Source organism: Furipterus horrens, unplaced genomic scaffold (genome assembly GCF_987537825.1).
Source record: "Furipterus horrens unplaced genomic scaffold, mFurHor1.1.pri manual_scaffold_5, whole genome shotgun sequence".
In the NCBI taxonomy this organism is placed as follows: Eukaryota; Metazoa; Chordata; class Mammalia; order Chiroptera; family Furipteridae; genus Furipterus; species Furipterus horrens.
The window spans coordinates 35,080,789-35,098,782 of record NW_028327175.1 but is presented as its reverse complement, the minus strand read 5'-3'; the positions used below and the strand labels follow the sequence as shown (position 1 = coordinate 35,098,782).

At 50.0% G+C, this 17,994-nt stretch overlaps 1 protein-coding gene across 1 annotated transcript in view; it reads left to right on the top strand.

Annotated features, from left to right (window-relative positions):
- The window catches only part of AHRR (aryl hydrocarbon receptor repressor), an 82,208-nt gene that overhangs the window by 29,098 nt on the left and 35,116 nt on the right, over window positions 1-17,994 (top strand). The window contains exon 4 of the mRNA XM_090278928.1: window positions 9,114-9,217. Coding sequence (XP_090135054.1) covers window positions 9,114-9,217 — 104 coding nt within the window. The remainder of the gene's footprint in view (window positions 1-9,113; window positions 9,218-17,994) is intronic.

The following is a 17,994-nucleotide window of genomic DNA, read 5'->3' as shown; positions in this document are numbered from 1 at the left end:
TGCCACCAACCATTTCACAAATGCAGTATGAGCAGGTGGGAGCAGGGGAGTGGGTGGCTGTGGCCATAAGGATGCAGTGCAATGGAGCAAAGACGGGTCCCTGCCTCAGAGGGGGATGCTCTGCTGACCACCCAGCTCCCTGTGGTTTCCTTACAGCCACGCCTCTGCTGGTCCCTCCGCTCCTCCAGGTCTTTTCATCAATTAGGTCTGTGTCTATTGATGGTGAATTATGTGTGACTGATAGGAACCGAGGTGTGATTGATTTGGGAGAAAACTGAGGGTGATGATGACCGACAGGCTGACTTCAGGTTGGAGTTACTTCCAAATCTAGGTAACTGGAGACCGGGCCTCCAGTTTTTATTGTATAAACTTATTGTAAATTTACTATAAATTCATGACTCATGCAGGAATCAGAGGCTGTCTGACAGCTGAACCGAGCACTCCTATAAGGTCTGGGACACTGGCCGTAAGGGGACTGCTGTCAGCTGGGACTGCTACTGAGAATGCTCTGTGGGGATGTCCCGCCAGGACTCTGTCCTATTGGAACTCCAATCAGGGTTCCCTGGCTGTCACTGTGTCAAGTACTGGGTCCTGCATGGTGCTTGTGTGCCTCATCTTCACACCTGTGCTCCATGCAATTATTAACTGAAAAAATACCAGAATTTTTTTATACTTTCAACCATATCTTCTTTTAAAAAAACGATTATTTACTTGTAGAGAGAGGGGAAAGGAGAAAGAGAGGGAGAGAAACATCACTGTGTGGTTGCCTCTCACTCGCGCCTCCAACTGGGGACCTGACATGCAACCTAGTCACGCGCCCTGACTGGGAATCAAACCAGCGACACGTGGTTCACAGGCCAACGCTCAATCCACTGAGCCACAGCAGCCAGGGCTTAATACCAGAGTTTTTAAAAGCACCAGGACACCTTTTTTATTTCCCCCCACAGAAGTTTTCTTGAAGCCTTGGCTTGATGCTGGCGCACTTTCCATCTGATGTGTTGAAACTCAACAAAAGCACCCAAATAGTTGGCTTCTTCCAGGTGTTTTACACCATGAACAGAATATGGACCCACAATGCATATGAATGAGATTCCTTTTATCTTCTTCTTTCCAGAGAGCTATTTTTGGTTGCACTTTGCACTGTGGCATGGGCGATTACAGACAAGAAGGGTGTGTCCTTGCCGCAGAACCTGTGACCAAGTTCCCGCAGAGCCCCCTGTGGGCTCCAGGGAGGAGTGACCTCAGAAAGTGGTTAGAAATGCATCCTCTTGACCAGAGAAAACCAGACTCACCGAGTGCTGCCTCCCCATCCTCACTGGCTCTGAAGAAATGCATTTTTGGTTGTTCTTCGAGCCATATTGCACTGTGAAATGCCCAAAGCTTGCCTAGTGTATTTTAGAAAATATGGAAATTCTTTCTATAGAAAATTAATAACTTGATGCATATACATTATGGAACGTGCTCTCATTTTCTACATATGTGAAATGCACATATTTATTTACACTCCTGATGAGTTTTCTAAGGGAACTTAGGGCTTTGAAATGCAGTTTTAGTCCCTTCTCCCCACAAGCTGTACCAGTAAGGAGGGTGGACAAGCATTTGGGAGGACATACACCCACGCCAAATCCCACATGCTGGGACCCTCTCTCCACACGTGTGCGTCACGCTGTTAAAGCACGTTCGTACCACGTGTGGAAGGCATCCTCACAAAGGAATCATTTTCTCCCACTCATTGTCTTAACCCAAAACAGGACATTCACAAACACGGAGCATGCTGGTGACTCCCACCTCTGTGGTCCCTCCTTGCCTGTTATTTTACCCATTGGGCCCACCTGGCTGGCTGGCATGCAGCTAGCTCTCACAGGAGGGACACTGCCTGGGGAGGACAGGGCTGCCGGGCCTTGTGGGCAATGGAGATGTGGCCAAGAAGGGGAGGCCTGCAGGCTTGCCCCTCACCTTGCCCCCCTGTACTACCCCCTGGGGCTCTCCTCCAGGCCAGGGTGCAAACCTGGGGCAGGTTGTGGAGCCTGTGAGTGAAGTGCACTGTGGGCAGTGCCCTTTGATCAAGGCGGGTGAGGTTCCCACAGATCCACAGAGGGAGCTCTTGGGTAAGAGGATGAGAGCTGGTGAGAGACCCATCCTTGCCAGGTTGGGGCTAGCATGCCCTCATGTTCTCACTCTGCTGGGAAAAGAAGGATGCACCTGTGATGCTCAGGAGCTCCCGCACCTCCAGGTGGCAGCCTGGACAGAGCTCTGCTCCCTCTCACCTGGTGCCACATGTGTTCTGGGAGGGCTAGGGGGTACTTTTGGGGACTCTTATCATCCTGACCCCTCCCCAGACACTTACTCTGGCTGGTGTCCCCCATGTGCTGGACCCACCTTTCTCTGCAGAGCTAAAGTGTGTGCGTTCCTTGCTTATTTATAGACATATACACAGTCCTTCCAGAACCGCCAGGGGACCTCTGTCTCCTGTCACACAGTTTAAGGCTGCCTTTGCATATTTCCTGTGACCCATCTGGGAGCTCCCAACTTATCTGTGGGGACTCCACCTCCCTAGGGTGGTTAGGTGAGAGGGGCCTGAGTCTCCCACACAGGGGACCTTTGGGTGGTATCCAGTACTTTCCCTCACCCTCCCTGTGCAGAGCCAGACAGGTTTGGTACACTAAGTGCAGTTACCCTGCCAGATGCTAAGAAGGACGTGAAGGATTAATTGTCTGCACCCAAGGTACAGGAAACACAGTCTGTGCAGAAGGTAATAACTGAGGCCAGGAGCTTCCTCTACAAATACAGTTTGTAGCCATCAAGAAACACTAAGCCCCGAATGGGTGGCTCAGTTGCTGTGTAGATGCAGTAGAAATAGGGAGCAGAGGTCAGAGGTGGAGCATCCCCTCTCCCCTCCTGCCCTCCCACAGAGTACCTGCCCTCTCTCCCTCTCCTTCTCCTGGAGTGTATATGCTCTCTCCCTCCACTGGAGTGTATACCCTCTCTCCCTCCCCTGGAGTATATACCCTCTCTCCCTCCCCTGGAGTGCCCACTCTTCATCTCCTGGAGCTCCTGCCCTCTCTCCCAGTCCTGGAGCATCTTCCCTTCCTCCCCCGGAGCACCTGCCATCCCTCCCTTGGAGCTCATGCCCTCTCTCTCTCCCCTGGAGCACCTACTCATCTGCGCTGCCCCCCCAGGCCCTGGTCATTTCCTCCCCTTGGCCTGGCTGCACTGCACTGCGTGGGACTCACAAACATGTCCGGCAGTCATGGAGAGAGCAGGGTGTTATGAGAAGTGAGCTGGGACTTTCGGGTCACTTGTCAACTCCTGGACTCATGTTGGCTCTGGGCCCCTGGAGAGGCGTCACCATCGTCACCAAGAAGGGCAGCACAGTTTCACTGAGCTGCCCCCACCCCTGGTCCCAGTTTCTTGGCTGCACAAAGGGGATAGGCCACCTGCAGTACGCCTGGCAAGTGGCCCAGGTGCGCAGGCTGCCAGGGACTCTGCCCCACTGGACATGTGGCCATGTGGTTGCGATCTGTATACTTTGGTAACTACCCATCTTAGTCAACTCAGGCTGCTGTAACAAACGGCCACAGACGGGGCAGCCTATAAACAAGTGACACTTACGTCTCACATTCTGGAGGCTGGACGTGTGAGCCCTGGGTGCCCACACAGCCGGGCTCTGTGAGAACTTCTCCCAGCAGCGGATGCGGCCTTCTCTCTGTCCTCACCTGCCAGAGAGGTGGGTAAGGGTACTAATCACATTCATGGGGCTCCACCCTCATGACTCAATCATCTCCCAAAGCCTCACCTCCAGATACAGCTTGGGAGTTAGGTTTCAGCACATGAATTTGGGGGGGCATACATTCAGTGAGTAGCGTCACGTCACTGTGGGTGGTGTTGAGTTAGTGGTAACAAGATGTGGAAGTAGAACAGAAAGGTGTTTATGGGGTACCTGCTGCCCAGGCTGCATAAGGCATGTCAGGTGTGTGGCCTTGTTGGACTCTGTCTTACTGGGGGTCCTGGGACTAGCCCTAAGCTGTGCACATCCCTCTGCTGCGCATGACTCCTGAGGGGCTGGGCTGGAAGTTAGCTTCCAACAAGCACGGGCCAAAATGGGGGCCATGGTCATGCCAGCTGCCTGTAGAGGGACACAAGGCCATGTGGAGGTGACCTCTGAATGGTGAGCTTCGGGCAGGAGGCTGAGCCCTAGGGGCCCGCGAGCTGCTGGACCAGGGCTGGAGGAGGGGACACCCAGATAACACTTGCTATGGATGCTGTCCCAAGCATGGAGGTTCAGGTCACAGTCACAGGAACTGCAGCTGGTCAGAATCAGGTTTTCCATTCAGCCTCCTGTGAGAGCCCTGGCTCTCTGTCACCCTGGTGACAGGAGTTCTGTATCCCAGCCCCTAGAGAGCCCCATGAATTCCACATTTAGTGCATCCCACATCCTGGGCTCATCTGTCCTGGACCCACCTTTCCTAAACTCACCTGTTGTGGATTCATGTGTCCTGGACCCACCTGTCTGTCCACCAAGGTGTTGGCTTCACCTGAGCTGGGAGCCAAGTGGTTGCCACCTTCCGGGCATCACAGCATTGTCCAGAGGCAGAGATGGGGGAGTCCCCTGACTCCCATCAGGAGCACTTGGCACTTATCACTGGCCAGACTCAGGCACAAGACCCCTAAACAGCTGCTGATGGGGGACTGGGCCCACATGGCACGTGATTCAACTCAAGGTTACACCTTGCCCAGAGTGTCCTCTGTACAAGGGAAGTGGAGGTCTCTTAACAAGCAGAGTAGGGGGTACTGGGTGGGGGCCGGCAGGGTACAGTCAGCCTCAGTCTGAGTCTCAAAGGGAAGTCCCTACACCACCTTGCATGGGTACACACCCTGTCTGCATAGCACCTGCACAGGGAGGCCCACTGTCTCCATGATAATTCTTCACATTCTCGCTGTTCCAAATGAAAGAAATGCAAGAAATCAATGAAATGAGAGAAAGGCTGGTTCCAGTTAATTCTGCAGCCAGCTGGGGGGCAGCATGGATGGGGCCGTGGGATTCGCAAATGCGGCTGCACTTCCAGTCTTGTGATACTCAGTGGGGGAGGTCACAGGGGGCCAGACCAATGTCACAGTTCAAGTAGCTGCGTGCGCCTGCGATCCCTCCATTTCTGGAAGTGGACAGCCCTGGCCCCTGCTGCCTGGCCCTGAGCTCTGTCTGACAGACAGCAATTCAAATGCCCCAGGATCTGACCAGGGTAAGATCAACTTCCATGGGACTCCTCCCCATGACTGCCCCTCAGAGGCCAGGCACTGGGCACTTGGATGTGGATGGGCCTCTCAATCACTGGTGGGTTCCACAGGGAGGTCCTTGCACCCCGGGTCTTGGGGCACGTCTCATCCCAAGAACTTCCTCCACTACCTTCTCCACAGCTGGGCCTTGCGGGGGGGGGGGGTGCACAGTGACTCTTTCCACACTTTCACTAACGCCCTGAAAAGACACCACACACCTCCCTTCCAGCCTTGCTCCTTGACCCCTTACCTTGGGCAGTCAGGCACAGGTGGAATGGGACCTGGAACCAGCCTTGTTGGTGGGCTTGCCCTCCTCACACAGGAGCAGGAGGCTGAGGATGGGGAGGGTGGGGTGTGGCCTACTCCCCCAGGTGGGACCCCCCCAGGCTATGCCCTGCAGTGGGGCTGGGGTCTGTCTGCTGGCACCCCTGCCCACAGCCCTACCTCCATTCAGCTCCCTGCTCAGAGGGGCTGGTTCCCCTCCCAGGTCAGACCCTCAGGTCTGAGTTCCAGGGAGAAGAGTGACTCAGGAGAGAGCCCCTGAGATGGAAGGGCAGATCCGGATGACCAGGCAGGGCTGAGCCAGGAGCTGCTGGGATGGGGTGGGGGGGTGCTTGCAGTGGGTGTGGGGGCGTTGCTCCCCCATGATCTCCCTAGTGTGTTATCACCGTCACCCTCTGGTAACAGAGCCCTTGAGGCTCCCCCTGCTGTGACCCCTCAGAGCCATTGCCCTCCCCCGCTGTGACCCCCCCATTGGCGTTTGCTGCCCCTGAACTGGGGGACCTGGGAAGTGAGGGGGCAGGCCGTATCTGCTCAGGGATTTCTGGAAAGTGGCGCCCCCAACCCCCACCCCCGCCCCCGCCCCTGCGAATCGCATTCGGTTTCTTTTTGTCTTGCCGCAGGCCTGGGGGTGGGGATGGGGGTGGCGGTCCTGCTCGCACGCGAAGCCCTGGCCGGGGTCCAGGCGGCTGTCACTGCGCGCTGAGGCCCCATCGCGTGACAGGACCCGAGGAGGCCGCTGGGTGTGGCCCGGAATGTGGCTGCGGAGGAGGGAAGTGGGGGAGCCCGCGGCGCAGGGGGGGACCCCGCGATGCCGAGGGGGTGGTGTCCAGGCGAAGAGATGTGTGGAGGAGGGAAGTGGGGGGTATACCCGTGGCACGACGGGGGTGGGATGTGGGGTGGGGGGACACGCGATGCTGGGGGGTGGTATCTGGGTGCAGAGATGTTGGGGGAGGACGCGATGCGGGGGGCGGGGTGGTGCCCACGTGCGGAGAGCAGCAGGGATGGGGGAGAAGAGAAGTTAGGCGGTGGAATGACCCGCCACTTTGGGCCCCATGCCTGGGCTGCAGCCCCTGTGCACCTGGGAGTGAACTGTGCACATTGCCGCACGGGTGGGGGCTGGCGGGGGTGAAGGGGTCGGTGCCCGCTGTGACGTCACCACCTGGATTTATGCGCGCCCTCCCCCCGCCCACTCACACACAACTGTAGGAGTCAGCATCCCCACCCACAGGGTCTGCAGGGGCGAGAGAGACGGAAGGCAGGGTCAGTCCAGCCCCAAACCTCTCCTTTCCACTCAATTCCAAGGAACTGTTGGGGAGGGTTGGGGCGAGGAGCCGATTTGAGCTATGGTGGGGGCGACCCCTGCAATTGAGTTTGCAGAAAGGGAGGCCTTGGTGGTCTGGAGTCTGTAGCAGGCAACCTGAGTGCACTGATGTGGGGGTCCTCCCCGCGGCCCCAGCACCACTCCTGGCCTTTACTGAGCTCCAAATCGTCCCAGCCCCTGTGGGCTCCACCCTCACCCCACCAGGTCCAGCCCAGAGCCCTGATATGGTAGGACTGGGTGGGCAGGAAGCCTGGCCTAGCCATAAAGGCTGCCTGGAGGAGTTGGGGGAGGGGTCCAAGTGGGAAGGGGCGGGGAGGGGTAGACCTCCTCCTCTCATCCCACCAGCTTCTTGATCTTTCTCAGCATCGGAGAACACACACCGACAGACCCGCTGTCAGAAGCTCACCTCCGCCTTCTGCAGTGTTCTGAGGCCAGGAGGTCCCTTCAGGAGAAGGGGCTGCTCCTGGGTCTGTCTTTGTCTTCTGGAAGGAGAGCTGTAGCAGTTCAGTGCGTTCAGAGCTCTCAAGACTTCGGAACTCCAGTGTGGAATGGAGTAAGCAGAGTGCAGTACAAAGGGGATTAAAAGTAACCGCCTTTAACGTCTCAGAGCTCAGCCTGTCTGCCTCGAAAACCAGCAGTCCTGTGGCGGTTTGCTTACCGTGAGGTTTCCACTAGAGAGCGTGGCTGGCAGCGCAGACAGCCTCTGCATATTTGTCAGGGACCCCCTACCCCGCCAGGTGCCACCCTTTACGTCTGCGGGAATACACCTGTCTGTGGGAGGAAATGGGTTCCTTTCTTCTTGTATTCAGTGCAGTGACCAGAGGTTTAGTGCGTATTAGCTATGGGAGAGGAGGGCGATGGCACAGAGGCTTCTGAAAGAGGGAGGGACAGAGAGGCAGCGGAGACCAAGGGCCACAACATGGCCCAGAGGTGGCCACTGTCTGTGGGGCTGTCCCAAGGGCTGCCTCCCTGCGTTGAGTTCTCTGCCCTGAAGACACTCTACTGGTTAGCACCAGGGGGCTTAAATGAAGGGCCCATGTGGTGGGGTGGGGGTGGGGCTGCTGGTCCTGGGGGGACCAGGGAGGAGGGCCAGGCACAGTGTCTCAAGCTGGAGCACACATTCGGGCCCTGCTGTGCTGTGCGTCTGGGGGCCTGGAACCCCCGAGAGCAGATGCTGCCCATCTCTCACTAACGGGTGAGGGTGCATCTGTGGGGAGCCGGCCCTTTGTCTGAGTGGGGCTCAGTGGGGAGCTGAAGGCAGAGCCTTGTGGTTTCCCTCACAATCGTTGGATGACAAGCATCACAGACCAGTGCATCCTGGAGCAAAAGTTCAGCACGACTTACTGGTTTTGAAAGAAAAAATGCTGGAGATTTAAGTGCCTGTGTTCACATTTTATTCCGAGACCAGAGGAAGCGGGCAGCTCCACCTCCTGGACGGGCCCCTGGCCCTCAGTTGCACTGACACCACCTGTAGCTTCAGTTTGCAAATCCCAGAAATGAGGACAAGCTGTGAGGCACTTCCCAACCCACCCTCCACAGGGACAAGGCCCTGAGCTCCTGACTGGATCCCTCTACTCACCTGTCCCCTTTGCCCTTGGGGGTCCTCCCATAACACCCATGTGCCAATGACGATACTGAGCATGGAGTTGAGGGTCCCTAACCAGCTCTAGGGAGCTGGGATATGGACAATGTCTGTCTGTCTGTCTGAGCTCTACCCCCAAAGTGGAGATGAGGCCAGCCTGGGTGTGCGGGGTGGGCATGGGGTAGGCATAGGGAGTCGCCAGAGTCACAGGGAAGGGTGGCAATGCAAGACAGGCGACTCCTGGAGCTGGAGCAATCAGTGCCGTAATGGACAACTATGGAGTGTGGGCTGCTCCACACCAGGGGTCCCTGAAGCTGATGGGACTCTGAGGGGTTTACAGGAGGGGGCAGAGAGCAGTTTCAGGGGAGCAGAGTGGGGTGGGGTCTTCAGGGTTGGGCCCAGCTATGATGTCCTGATCTCCCAAATGGCTGCCCTGGTGGGATGTCCTGGCTCCTCTTGCTCTGCCCCGTTCCTGGGGAGGCAGAGCCGCCCCAGTGTATCCTGGGGGCCACAGGTCAGCATGCGACCTCAACTTTGTCCGAAGTGGGTGGCAGTGAAGAACGTTGGGGTGGATAATGGAGAAATGTAACCTAACAAAGCTTGCAACAGGCCTGGGCCAGGATGATGCTAATGTCCCCTGTTCTTCTCTGACAGCTGTGCAGGAGAAGTGCCCACTGGGACCAGCAGTCAGTGTCCCCTCACCAGGAGACAGCGGTCATGGAGGGTCAGCTGTGCTGGAGGGAAGGTTGCTGCTGGAGGTGAGCCCCCTTGACCTTTGATCATGTGCAGGGTCATGGTGTGCAGGCTACTCCCCTAGGGCCCTGATGTTGTCACCATTTACAATTAACTAGAGTTAAGCCTCTGGGAGGTGTTTGTGGATGGAGTCCCAGGACATCCTGGGAGAAGCACAAAATTGGAGTCTCAGGTGCTCTGGGTGAGGGGCTGGACAGAGAGAACCAGCCATGGCCACCCTTCAAATCTGAAAACCATATTCAGTCTGCATTCTCTGGTTTTACCTGTCCACGGGAGAACCAAATAAAATATTAAGCAGGGTGTCTTTTTCTTTCAAATTAAAGACAGAAAATTGTGCATTAAGCTTCTTGGGGTCTGGCAGGCATGGCTGGCTAGTCCATTTACTGGCATCACACGCTGGTTGTCGAGGGTCAGGTCAGCATTTTCACCTGAGATGGACACCACCCCCCGCCCCGCTCCATGATTCTCGGGTCTTTCCCTGACCCTGCCACATCGGCCTTTACCTACAGGATGGGAGAGTTGTGATCAGTTCCTTAAGGAGAGGTAATGGTGAGGAGTTCTCTGGGCTGTATCAAGTCACTCTCTCACAGAGTGAGGCTGTCACTGCCTCACCAGGGGCCAAAGGCACTCAGTACCCCAGGCCCTGGTTTGTTCTTTCTCAGGAGAGGCCTCGAAGATGCAGCAGTCTCTTTGTGAGAGGGTGTGGGGGCCACAGAGAGAGAAGGCCAGGACAGGTGGCCCCATAACCGGCAGCCAAGTGCCTCCCTGGGAGAGGCTGGGCCCACGTCCCCCAGAGGGTCCACCTCAGACCCCTATGTCCAGAACAGAACTTACCTCCAACCCCAGCCCTATTTGGTGGCAGTTCCGACCCTGAGTGAAGCCTCCTCGGCTCTCCTCCCCACGTTCGGTCTATCTATTAGGCTGATGAGTTGGAGGCCAGAAATGGTGGACTATCGGTGACATTTAAGCTGGGTCAAGTCCCCCTTTCTGTGAACGGTGGCAGCAGCTTTGCTCCAGACGGTTCTTCTGCACCCCAGCCTGCTCAGCAGCAACTAGGACGACAGGCAGACCCTGAAAGCAAGCCTCAGTCCTTTGCCCCCACCTGACACCCATTCTCCTGGAATTGCCTCTGTGGTTTCTGCAGTTCGCTTTCTGTTCACTGTCTCCTCCCCAGTGGTGTGCCAGCCTTTCAAAGGAGGACAGATTGTCCCCTGGGCTTGGGCCTCTCACAGAGACACATGACTGACCTTGGCCAGCCCAGAGTGGCCTCATGGACCAGAGCAGCGCTGGGCCTAGGGGCCTGGTGAGGCTGCTGTCTGAGGTGGAAACCCCAGGTGAGGCCCCAACCTCAGGCTCACTCAGCCCCTCGACCCTCCTCCTCTGACTGCAGCTTTTCAGTCCAACTTCCCTCGAAGCTTTTCTGGGTCCTCTTGACAGCTTCCCTGGTCAGTCCTGTAAGTTCTTAGATGTTCAGCTATTTAACTGGCGTGGGCTGTGGTGGGGGTGGTGTGTCCTCTGACCATCTCAGGCCTTGAGACCGGTCACAGTCTGTAGTTCTCATGAGATTGTGGCCCCTTTGGGTGATGAAGGGGAACTCACCTGATTCCTTTCCTGTCCGGCTCAGCCAAGCCCCTCTCCCCTTGTTCACTTTCCAGTTTTTATTAGAAAGTTCAAATGCACACAAGGAAGGGAAGAGAGACCTGTAGCCAGGCCTCAGTGGTGGTCAGCTTTGGCTCGCTCGCTCCTCCTCGTCCCCCCAGTCCTCCTCATCTCTCCCCAGATTCTGGCTCTGCTTTAGCATCTCAGAGCCTTCCCTCACCCCGAGATGTCTGGGTCCCTGGCATCCCTGCATCGCGCTGCACCTTCTCATTATGTGCGCACTGTGTCCAGCCCTCTTCCTCCCCATCTGCCCGGCCCTGAGCTCTGCTATTTCTGAGTACCTGCGTGAGTATCCAAATACAGTGGGGCCAGCTAGGGGTGATGGTGGATGGACTGACAGACAGACAACATCTAGAGTGTATTATTGGAGGGTAGTGGGAGAGAGGGAGAGATTAGCAGCATAGGATCTAGGGGTGTTGGTGCCAGATGGAGCTTGGTGGTTCTGTGTTCTCACTTGCCACATATGTACCCCACATGACTCTGCCCAGCTTTCATGGCCCTCATGAACCCCTAACTCCCATGGTCCCCACAGGGACCTATGGTCCCCCATGACCCAGGGTCCCCTAGGGTCTGTGTCCTGCTGAAGGGTTTGGGTGAGTTCTTATGAAGATCAATGAGCTTATAAATCATTTCCTTTTTTAAAAAAATAAAAATATGTGAGGAAGTATTTACATTATTGCTGTCTGGTTTGCTGGGTTTGTGGGTGTTCGGGGGACTTCTGTCTGGGAGCCATTGCAGGTTTCATTTCAGTTTTATCTGGAGCAGAGCATGGGGCCAGCAGCAGAGTGTGGGTTGAAATGTCAGACTTTCAGGGCAGGAAATAATCCATACTTCATTATTTATCAGGTTTTTAGGAAGTCAATTCTTAAATATAATTTTTCCTTAAAACAATTTTTTTTGGCCAGTGCTAGTAAAATTGGAGCTGGAAATGTGGCAGTTTGAATTTTATTTTGGCAATATAATTGGCATTACTTTTTTATTATTCATGTTCAAAGTTAAGATAAAATCTTAATCATAAAATATTTTAAAAACTTTGTTCTGAGGTATAATACAGGAGCTTATGCACAAAGTGCCTGATCTCCCGGCTGGAGCTCAGGGGACAGTGTCACCTGTGTCACCCATACCCTCACGTGACCGCACCACTAACCCTCTCCCTGCTCCTCTGCTGGGTTTGCTGAGAGCAGCACCCCAGAGGGTGTCCTGCACCCTCACCCCGTGGTTCTATTCTGGGGGTCTTAGTCTTCCCTGGGGCCTCCGGGCTAAGGCTGAAGCCCAGGAACTAATGAGCAGGCCTGACTCTTGGGTCCCCACAAACTGCCTCAGGGCAGCACCCAGCCCCTTTATCTGCCACTGATATTCTGAGTCCCACTGCCCAGTGTGTGCGAATGTTTTTGGAGCTCCCTTTCAGGGTGGGACTTTTCCAAGGAATAGGTCCCAAGGCTCAGGAGCTGGGGTCCGCTGCCCATCTGCTCAGAGCACTGTGGGCTGTCCTGGTGACCACCCCACCCACCGGCTCCCTGCCAGGTTGGAATAATGCCCCCCTGCCCCCCACAGCACTTTAGAGAACAAGGTCCAACAGTTCTGGAAGCCTCATTCTGCCGCCTCTTGTTTATTGTTCTGTGTAGCCCACAGGAAGTTTCTGGAAGTTTCCTTTGGTTGCAATCAAGGAGGTTATGTGGTGAGGGTCCTCCTTCACCCGATGATTCTCAAACTTAGGGGTTAGACTCTTTTTTTCTTTTTTAATGAGTTTATTGGGGTGACATTGGTTAAAAAAATTATATAGGTTTCAGGTGTACAATTCTATAATATAGCATCTGGATTGTATGAAGTTTAAAAGTAGTCCCAAATAGAGCAAAAGAAGCAGATTAAGCAACAATAACAAAAAAAAATCTCAGTTTTTATTTCCAATCTTTAATTCCTTGAAGATAAACTAGAAAAAAAGGAGAGGTTTATGGCAGGGCATTATTAATTCATAAAAATTTAGAGTTGGTGCAGACATGGAGTCCCTGTGGTCTAATGTCTGTTATTTTAAGATGAAGAAAACAAGATGTGCAGCTCTTAGGGACTGGTCCAGGGTCCCCACTGGGTTTGGGGCTCTGGGGTTGGGCCCATGTTTCTTTGTCTGAGTTTAGTGGCTCTTGTGCTCAGTGGCTCCAAGTCCTTGCTCCCCTGGGAAGCCAGGACAGACAGGCAGAGCTGCCACCTAGTGAGCACCTTGCACAGGCACTGGGTATGGGGGACAGCAGAGGCTTGGGGGTGGGAAGTAGGTGGGAGGAAGAAACCAGGAGGGGATGTGGTGGAATACAGGGTCCTGGACGTGCACACACTTTAGGTATTCAACTAGAGGAACACTGTGAGGTTTGAGCATGGTTCAGAATGCCTGGGTTTTTATTTCTACATCTAAGGTGGGCTGCAAGGCCATTGCATGTATTGTGGACATTGCAACATGTTCACAAGAATGTGAACTTGGGCCTGTGTGTGTTGAGGGTGTGGCCAGTAACATTATGACTGCTTGATCCTGGCTAGAGTTCAAGTGCCTTGTGGCTGCATGGTACATTTTCTAACATTTTAATTTTTTAATTGAATTTGTTGGGGTTACATTGGTTAATAAAAATTATATCAGTTTTGAATGTATATTCTATAATATATTACCTGTATATTTTATAGTGTATTCACTATCCAAAGTCTAGTTTCCTTCCATCACCACTTATCGCGTTTACCCTCTTATACCTGCCCCCGCCCCCTTCCCTCTGGTACTCACTGTACTGTTGTCTGTGTCTGTGAGTTTTCTTTTGCTTAATCCTTCCACCTGTTTCACTCAGCCCCACAGCCTCCCTCCCCTCTGACAGCTGTCAATCTGTTCTCTGTATCTATGAGTCTGTTTCTATTTTGTTTTTTCATTTTGTTCATTAGATTCCACATACAAGTGAAATCATATGGTACTTGTCTTTCTCTGACTGGCTTGTTTCACTGAGCATGATACTCTCTAGGTCCATTCATGCTGTTGTGAAAGGTAAGATTTCCTTCTTTTTTATGTCCGAGTAGTATTCCATTGTGTAAATGTACCAGAGCTTTTTTATTCACTCATCTACTGATGGACATTCGAGCAGCTTCCAAATCTTGGATATTGTAAATAACACTGCAATGAACATAGGGGTGCATAATTATTTCAAATCAGTTTTTCAGGTTGCTTCGGATATATTCCCAGAAGTGGGATCACTGGGTGATAAAGCAGTTCCATTTTTAAATTATTTTTGAGGTAACTCCATACTGCTTTCCATAGTGGCTGCACCAACGTGCATTCCCATCAACAGTGCACAAGGGCTCCTTTTTCTCCACATCCTCGCCAGCACTTGGTATTTGTTGATTTATTCATGATAGCCATTCTGACAGGTGTAAGATGGTATCTCTTTGTGGTATTAATTTGCATTTCTCTGATGGTTAGTGACATTGAGCATCTTTTCATATATCTATTGGCCATCTTTATGTCCTCTTTGGAGAAGTGTCTGTTCAGGTCCTTTGACCATTTTTTAATTGGATTGTTTGCTTTTTTGGTGTTGAATTGTATAACTTCTTTATAAATTTTGGATATTAACTCCTTATCAGATGTATTTACATATTCAGTGGGTTGTCTCTTAATTTTGTTGATGGTTTCCTTTGCTATGCAAAAACTGTTTAATTTGATGTAGTCCCATTTATTAATTTTTTTCTTTTGTTTCCCTTGCCCAAGGATATATATCAGAAAAAATATTGCTACAAGAAATGTCTGAAATTTTACTGGCTATGTTTTCTTCTAGGATTTTATGGTTTTGAGTTTCACATTAGTTCTTTAATCTATTTTGAGTTTATTCTTGTGTGTGGTGTAAAAAGGTGATCTAGTTTCATTTTTTTGCATGTATCTGCCCCATCTTCCCAATACCATTTATAGAATAGACTCTCTTTACCCCATTGTATATTATTGCCTCCTTTGTCAAATATTAATTGACCATAAATGTGTGGATTATTTCTGGGCTCTCTGTTTTGTTCCATTGATGTGTATGTCTGTCTTCATGCCAATACCATGCTATTTTGATTACTATGGCCTTGTAGTATAGATTGATATCTCAGTACCATGCTGTTTTGATTACAGTGGCCTTGTAGTATAGTTTGATATCAGGTAGTGTGATTCCTCCTACTTTGTTCTTCTTTCTCAAGATTTCTGGGGACATTCAGGATCTTTTGTGGTTCCATATAAATTTTTAAAATACTTGTTCTAGTTCTGTGAAATACACCATTGGTATTTTGATAGGAATTGCATTGAATCTATAGATTACTTTGGGTATTATGGACATTTTAATGATGTTAATTCTTGCTATCCATGAACATGGTATATGCTTCCACTTATTTGTATCTTCCTCAATTACTTTCCTCAGTATCTTTTAATTTGTTGAGTTTAGGTATTTTACCTTCTTGATTAAATTTATTCTTAGATACCTTATTTTTTGGATGCAATTGTAAATGGGATTTTTTTTTAAGTTTTTCTTTCTGATAGTTTATTATTGGTGTATAAAAATGCCACTGATTTCTGAGTATCAATTTTGTATCCTGCTACTTTACCGAATTCATTGATCATTCTAGTGGTTTTTTTCTTTTGGTGGAGCCTATAGGGTTTTCTATGTACAATATCATGCCATCTGCAAATAATAACAGTTTTACTTCTTCCTTTCCAACTTAGATAACTCTTATTTCTTCTTCTTGTCTGATTTATGTGGCCTGAACTTCCAGTACTATATTGACTAAGAGTGGTGAAAATGGACATCCCTGTCTTGTTCCTGATCTTAAAGGAAACTCTTTTAGTTTTTGCCCATTGAGTATGACGTTGGCTGTGGATTTGTCATATATGGGCTTTATTATATTGAGGTATGTTCCCTCAATTCCCATTTGCTGAGTTTTTAATCACAAATGGGTGCTGGATATTATCAAGTGCTTTTTCTGCATCTATTGATATGACCACATGATTTTTATCCTTCACTTTGTTTATGTGGTGTATTGCATTTATTGATTTGTGGATATTATACCAAACTTGCATCCATGAGATAAATCCCACCTGATCATGGTGTATGATCATTGTAATGTATTGGTGGATCCAGTTTACTAATATTGTATTGATAATTTTAGTATCTGTGTTCATCAGGGCTGGTGGTCTATAATTTTCTTTCTTTGTAGTGTTTTTATCTGGTTTGGGTATTAGGATAATGTTAGCCTCAAAAAAATGAACTTGGGAGTGTTCCCTCCTCTTGAATTTTTTAGAATAGTTTGAGAAGGATAGGTGTTAGTTCTTCTTTGAAAGTTTGAAAAAATTCACCTGTGAAACCATCTGGTCCAGGACTTCCATTTGCTGGGAGTTTTTTGACTACTGCTTCAATTTCATTAGTTGTGATCTGTCTATCCAGATTTTATGATTTTTCCTGATTCAGTTTTGGAAGATTGTATGTTTAGGAATTTATTCATTTTGTCCAGGTTGTCCAATTTGTTGGCATATAGTTGTTCATGATCGTATTCTAACATTTTAAAATTTACACACACTAAACTTTGTTCTTTTTGGCAATATGATGGGACCACCACCATAATCAAGATACAGAACAATTTCATCACCCCCAAATCTCCCTCATGCAGTCAGATACCCCCTGCCCCACTCCTACCACTGCTGTGCTCCCCATCCCTATGGACTTCTTTAACAGCCTTTCTTAGAATGCCCCTTAATCAACACAACAGCACAAAGCTGTTGGGGTCAGGCTGCTTTCACTCAGCATGATGCAGCTGTGACCCACTGTAGATCCATTTGTGACCCTCTGCGTTGCTGTGTGTATCACAGGTCCTGTCTGGCATCTGTGACGCAGGTGTATTTCAGTGTATGAGCCCATCTCACAGTGGAGGGACATTTGGGCTGTTTCCAGGATTTGGTGTTTAAGAATAAAGCTGCGGCAGACATACACACACAAGTTTTTCTCTGAACATCTGTTTTTTGTTTTGTTTGGGTAACACCTTGCATGTGCTTGCCGGGTCATAAAGTAAGTGCATTTTTAACTTGATGAGAAATTGCCACACTGTTTTCCAAAGTGTCTGTGCCATGTTGTGTCCCCACTGGCAGTGATGGGTGTTCTGGTTGCTCCAAGTCAGGGCTGTTGTCTGTTCTCAATGCCATTTTAATAAGTGTATACTGGAACCTCAATGAAGTTTTAATTTACATTTCCTTTAGGATTAATGGTACTGGGAACATTTTCATGCATTTTTTTGCCACCAATACATTCTCTTTGTAAACTGTCTGCCCGTTTTTAAATATCAGGTTGCTTGCTTTCTTACAATTGTAGTTAGGAGATTTCTTTACCTATTCTGGACACATATCCTTTGTCGTATGTATGATTTGTAAGTATTTTCTCCCAGTTTATGGGTTGTACTTTAATTCTGTTGACAAGGTCTTGCAGAGAGCAAAAGTATTTGATTTTGATGAAGTGCAATTTATCAACTTATTTTTTAATAGAGGATGATTTTGGTGTCATATCTAAAAACTGTTTACCTAACCTAAGGTTACAAAGGTTTTTAAAAATGCTTGCATATCTTTGTAGGAATCATTTGGCCATATTTTTGTGAGTCTATTTCTGGACTCTATTCTTTTCCACTTATTGTGGTTTGACCTTTCACAAGTAATTACTATACTGTATTCATTACTGTTGCTTTGTAAGTCCTGAAATCGGTGTGAATCTTCCTTGTTTTTCTTTTCTTTTCTTTTTCAAACTTTTTTTGGCTATTCTTGTTCCTCTGTCTTTCCTTATAAATTTTAGAATTAGCTTGTTGATATCTACAAAAATCTTACTGGGACTGTAACTGGTACTCTGTTAAATCTGTAAATAAGTTTGGGGAGAAGTAAGTACTGACTCTGCCAGCCAGTGCATGAACACAGTGTATCTCATTTAGATGTTCTCTTTCAGTAGAAACTTGTGTATACTGCTAGGCTTATACCTGTGTATTTCATATTTTGATTGCTATTATAAGTGTAACTGTTATTTCATTTCCATTTTCACTATTCATATATAGAAAGACAATTTCTTTTTCTAGGTTGACTTTGTAGCTGTGAGCTTGCTGA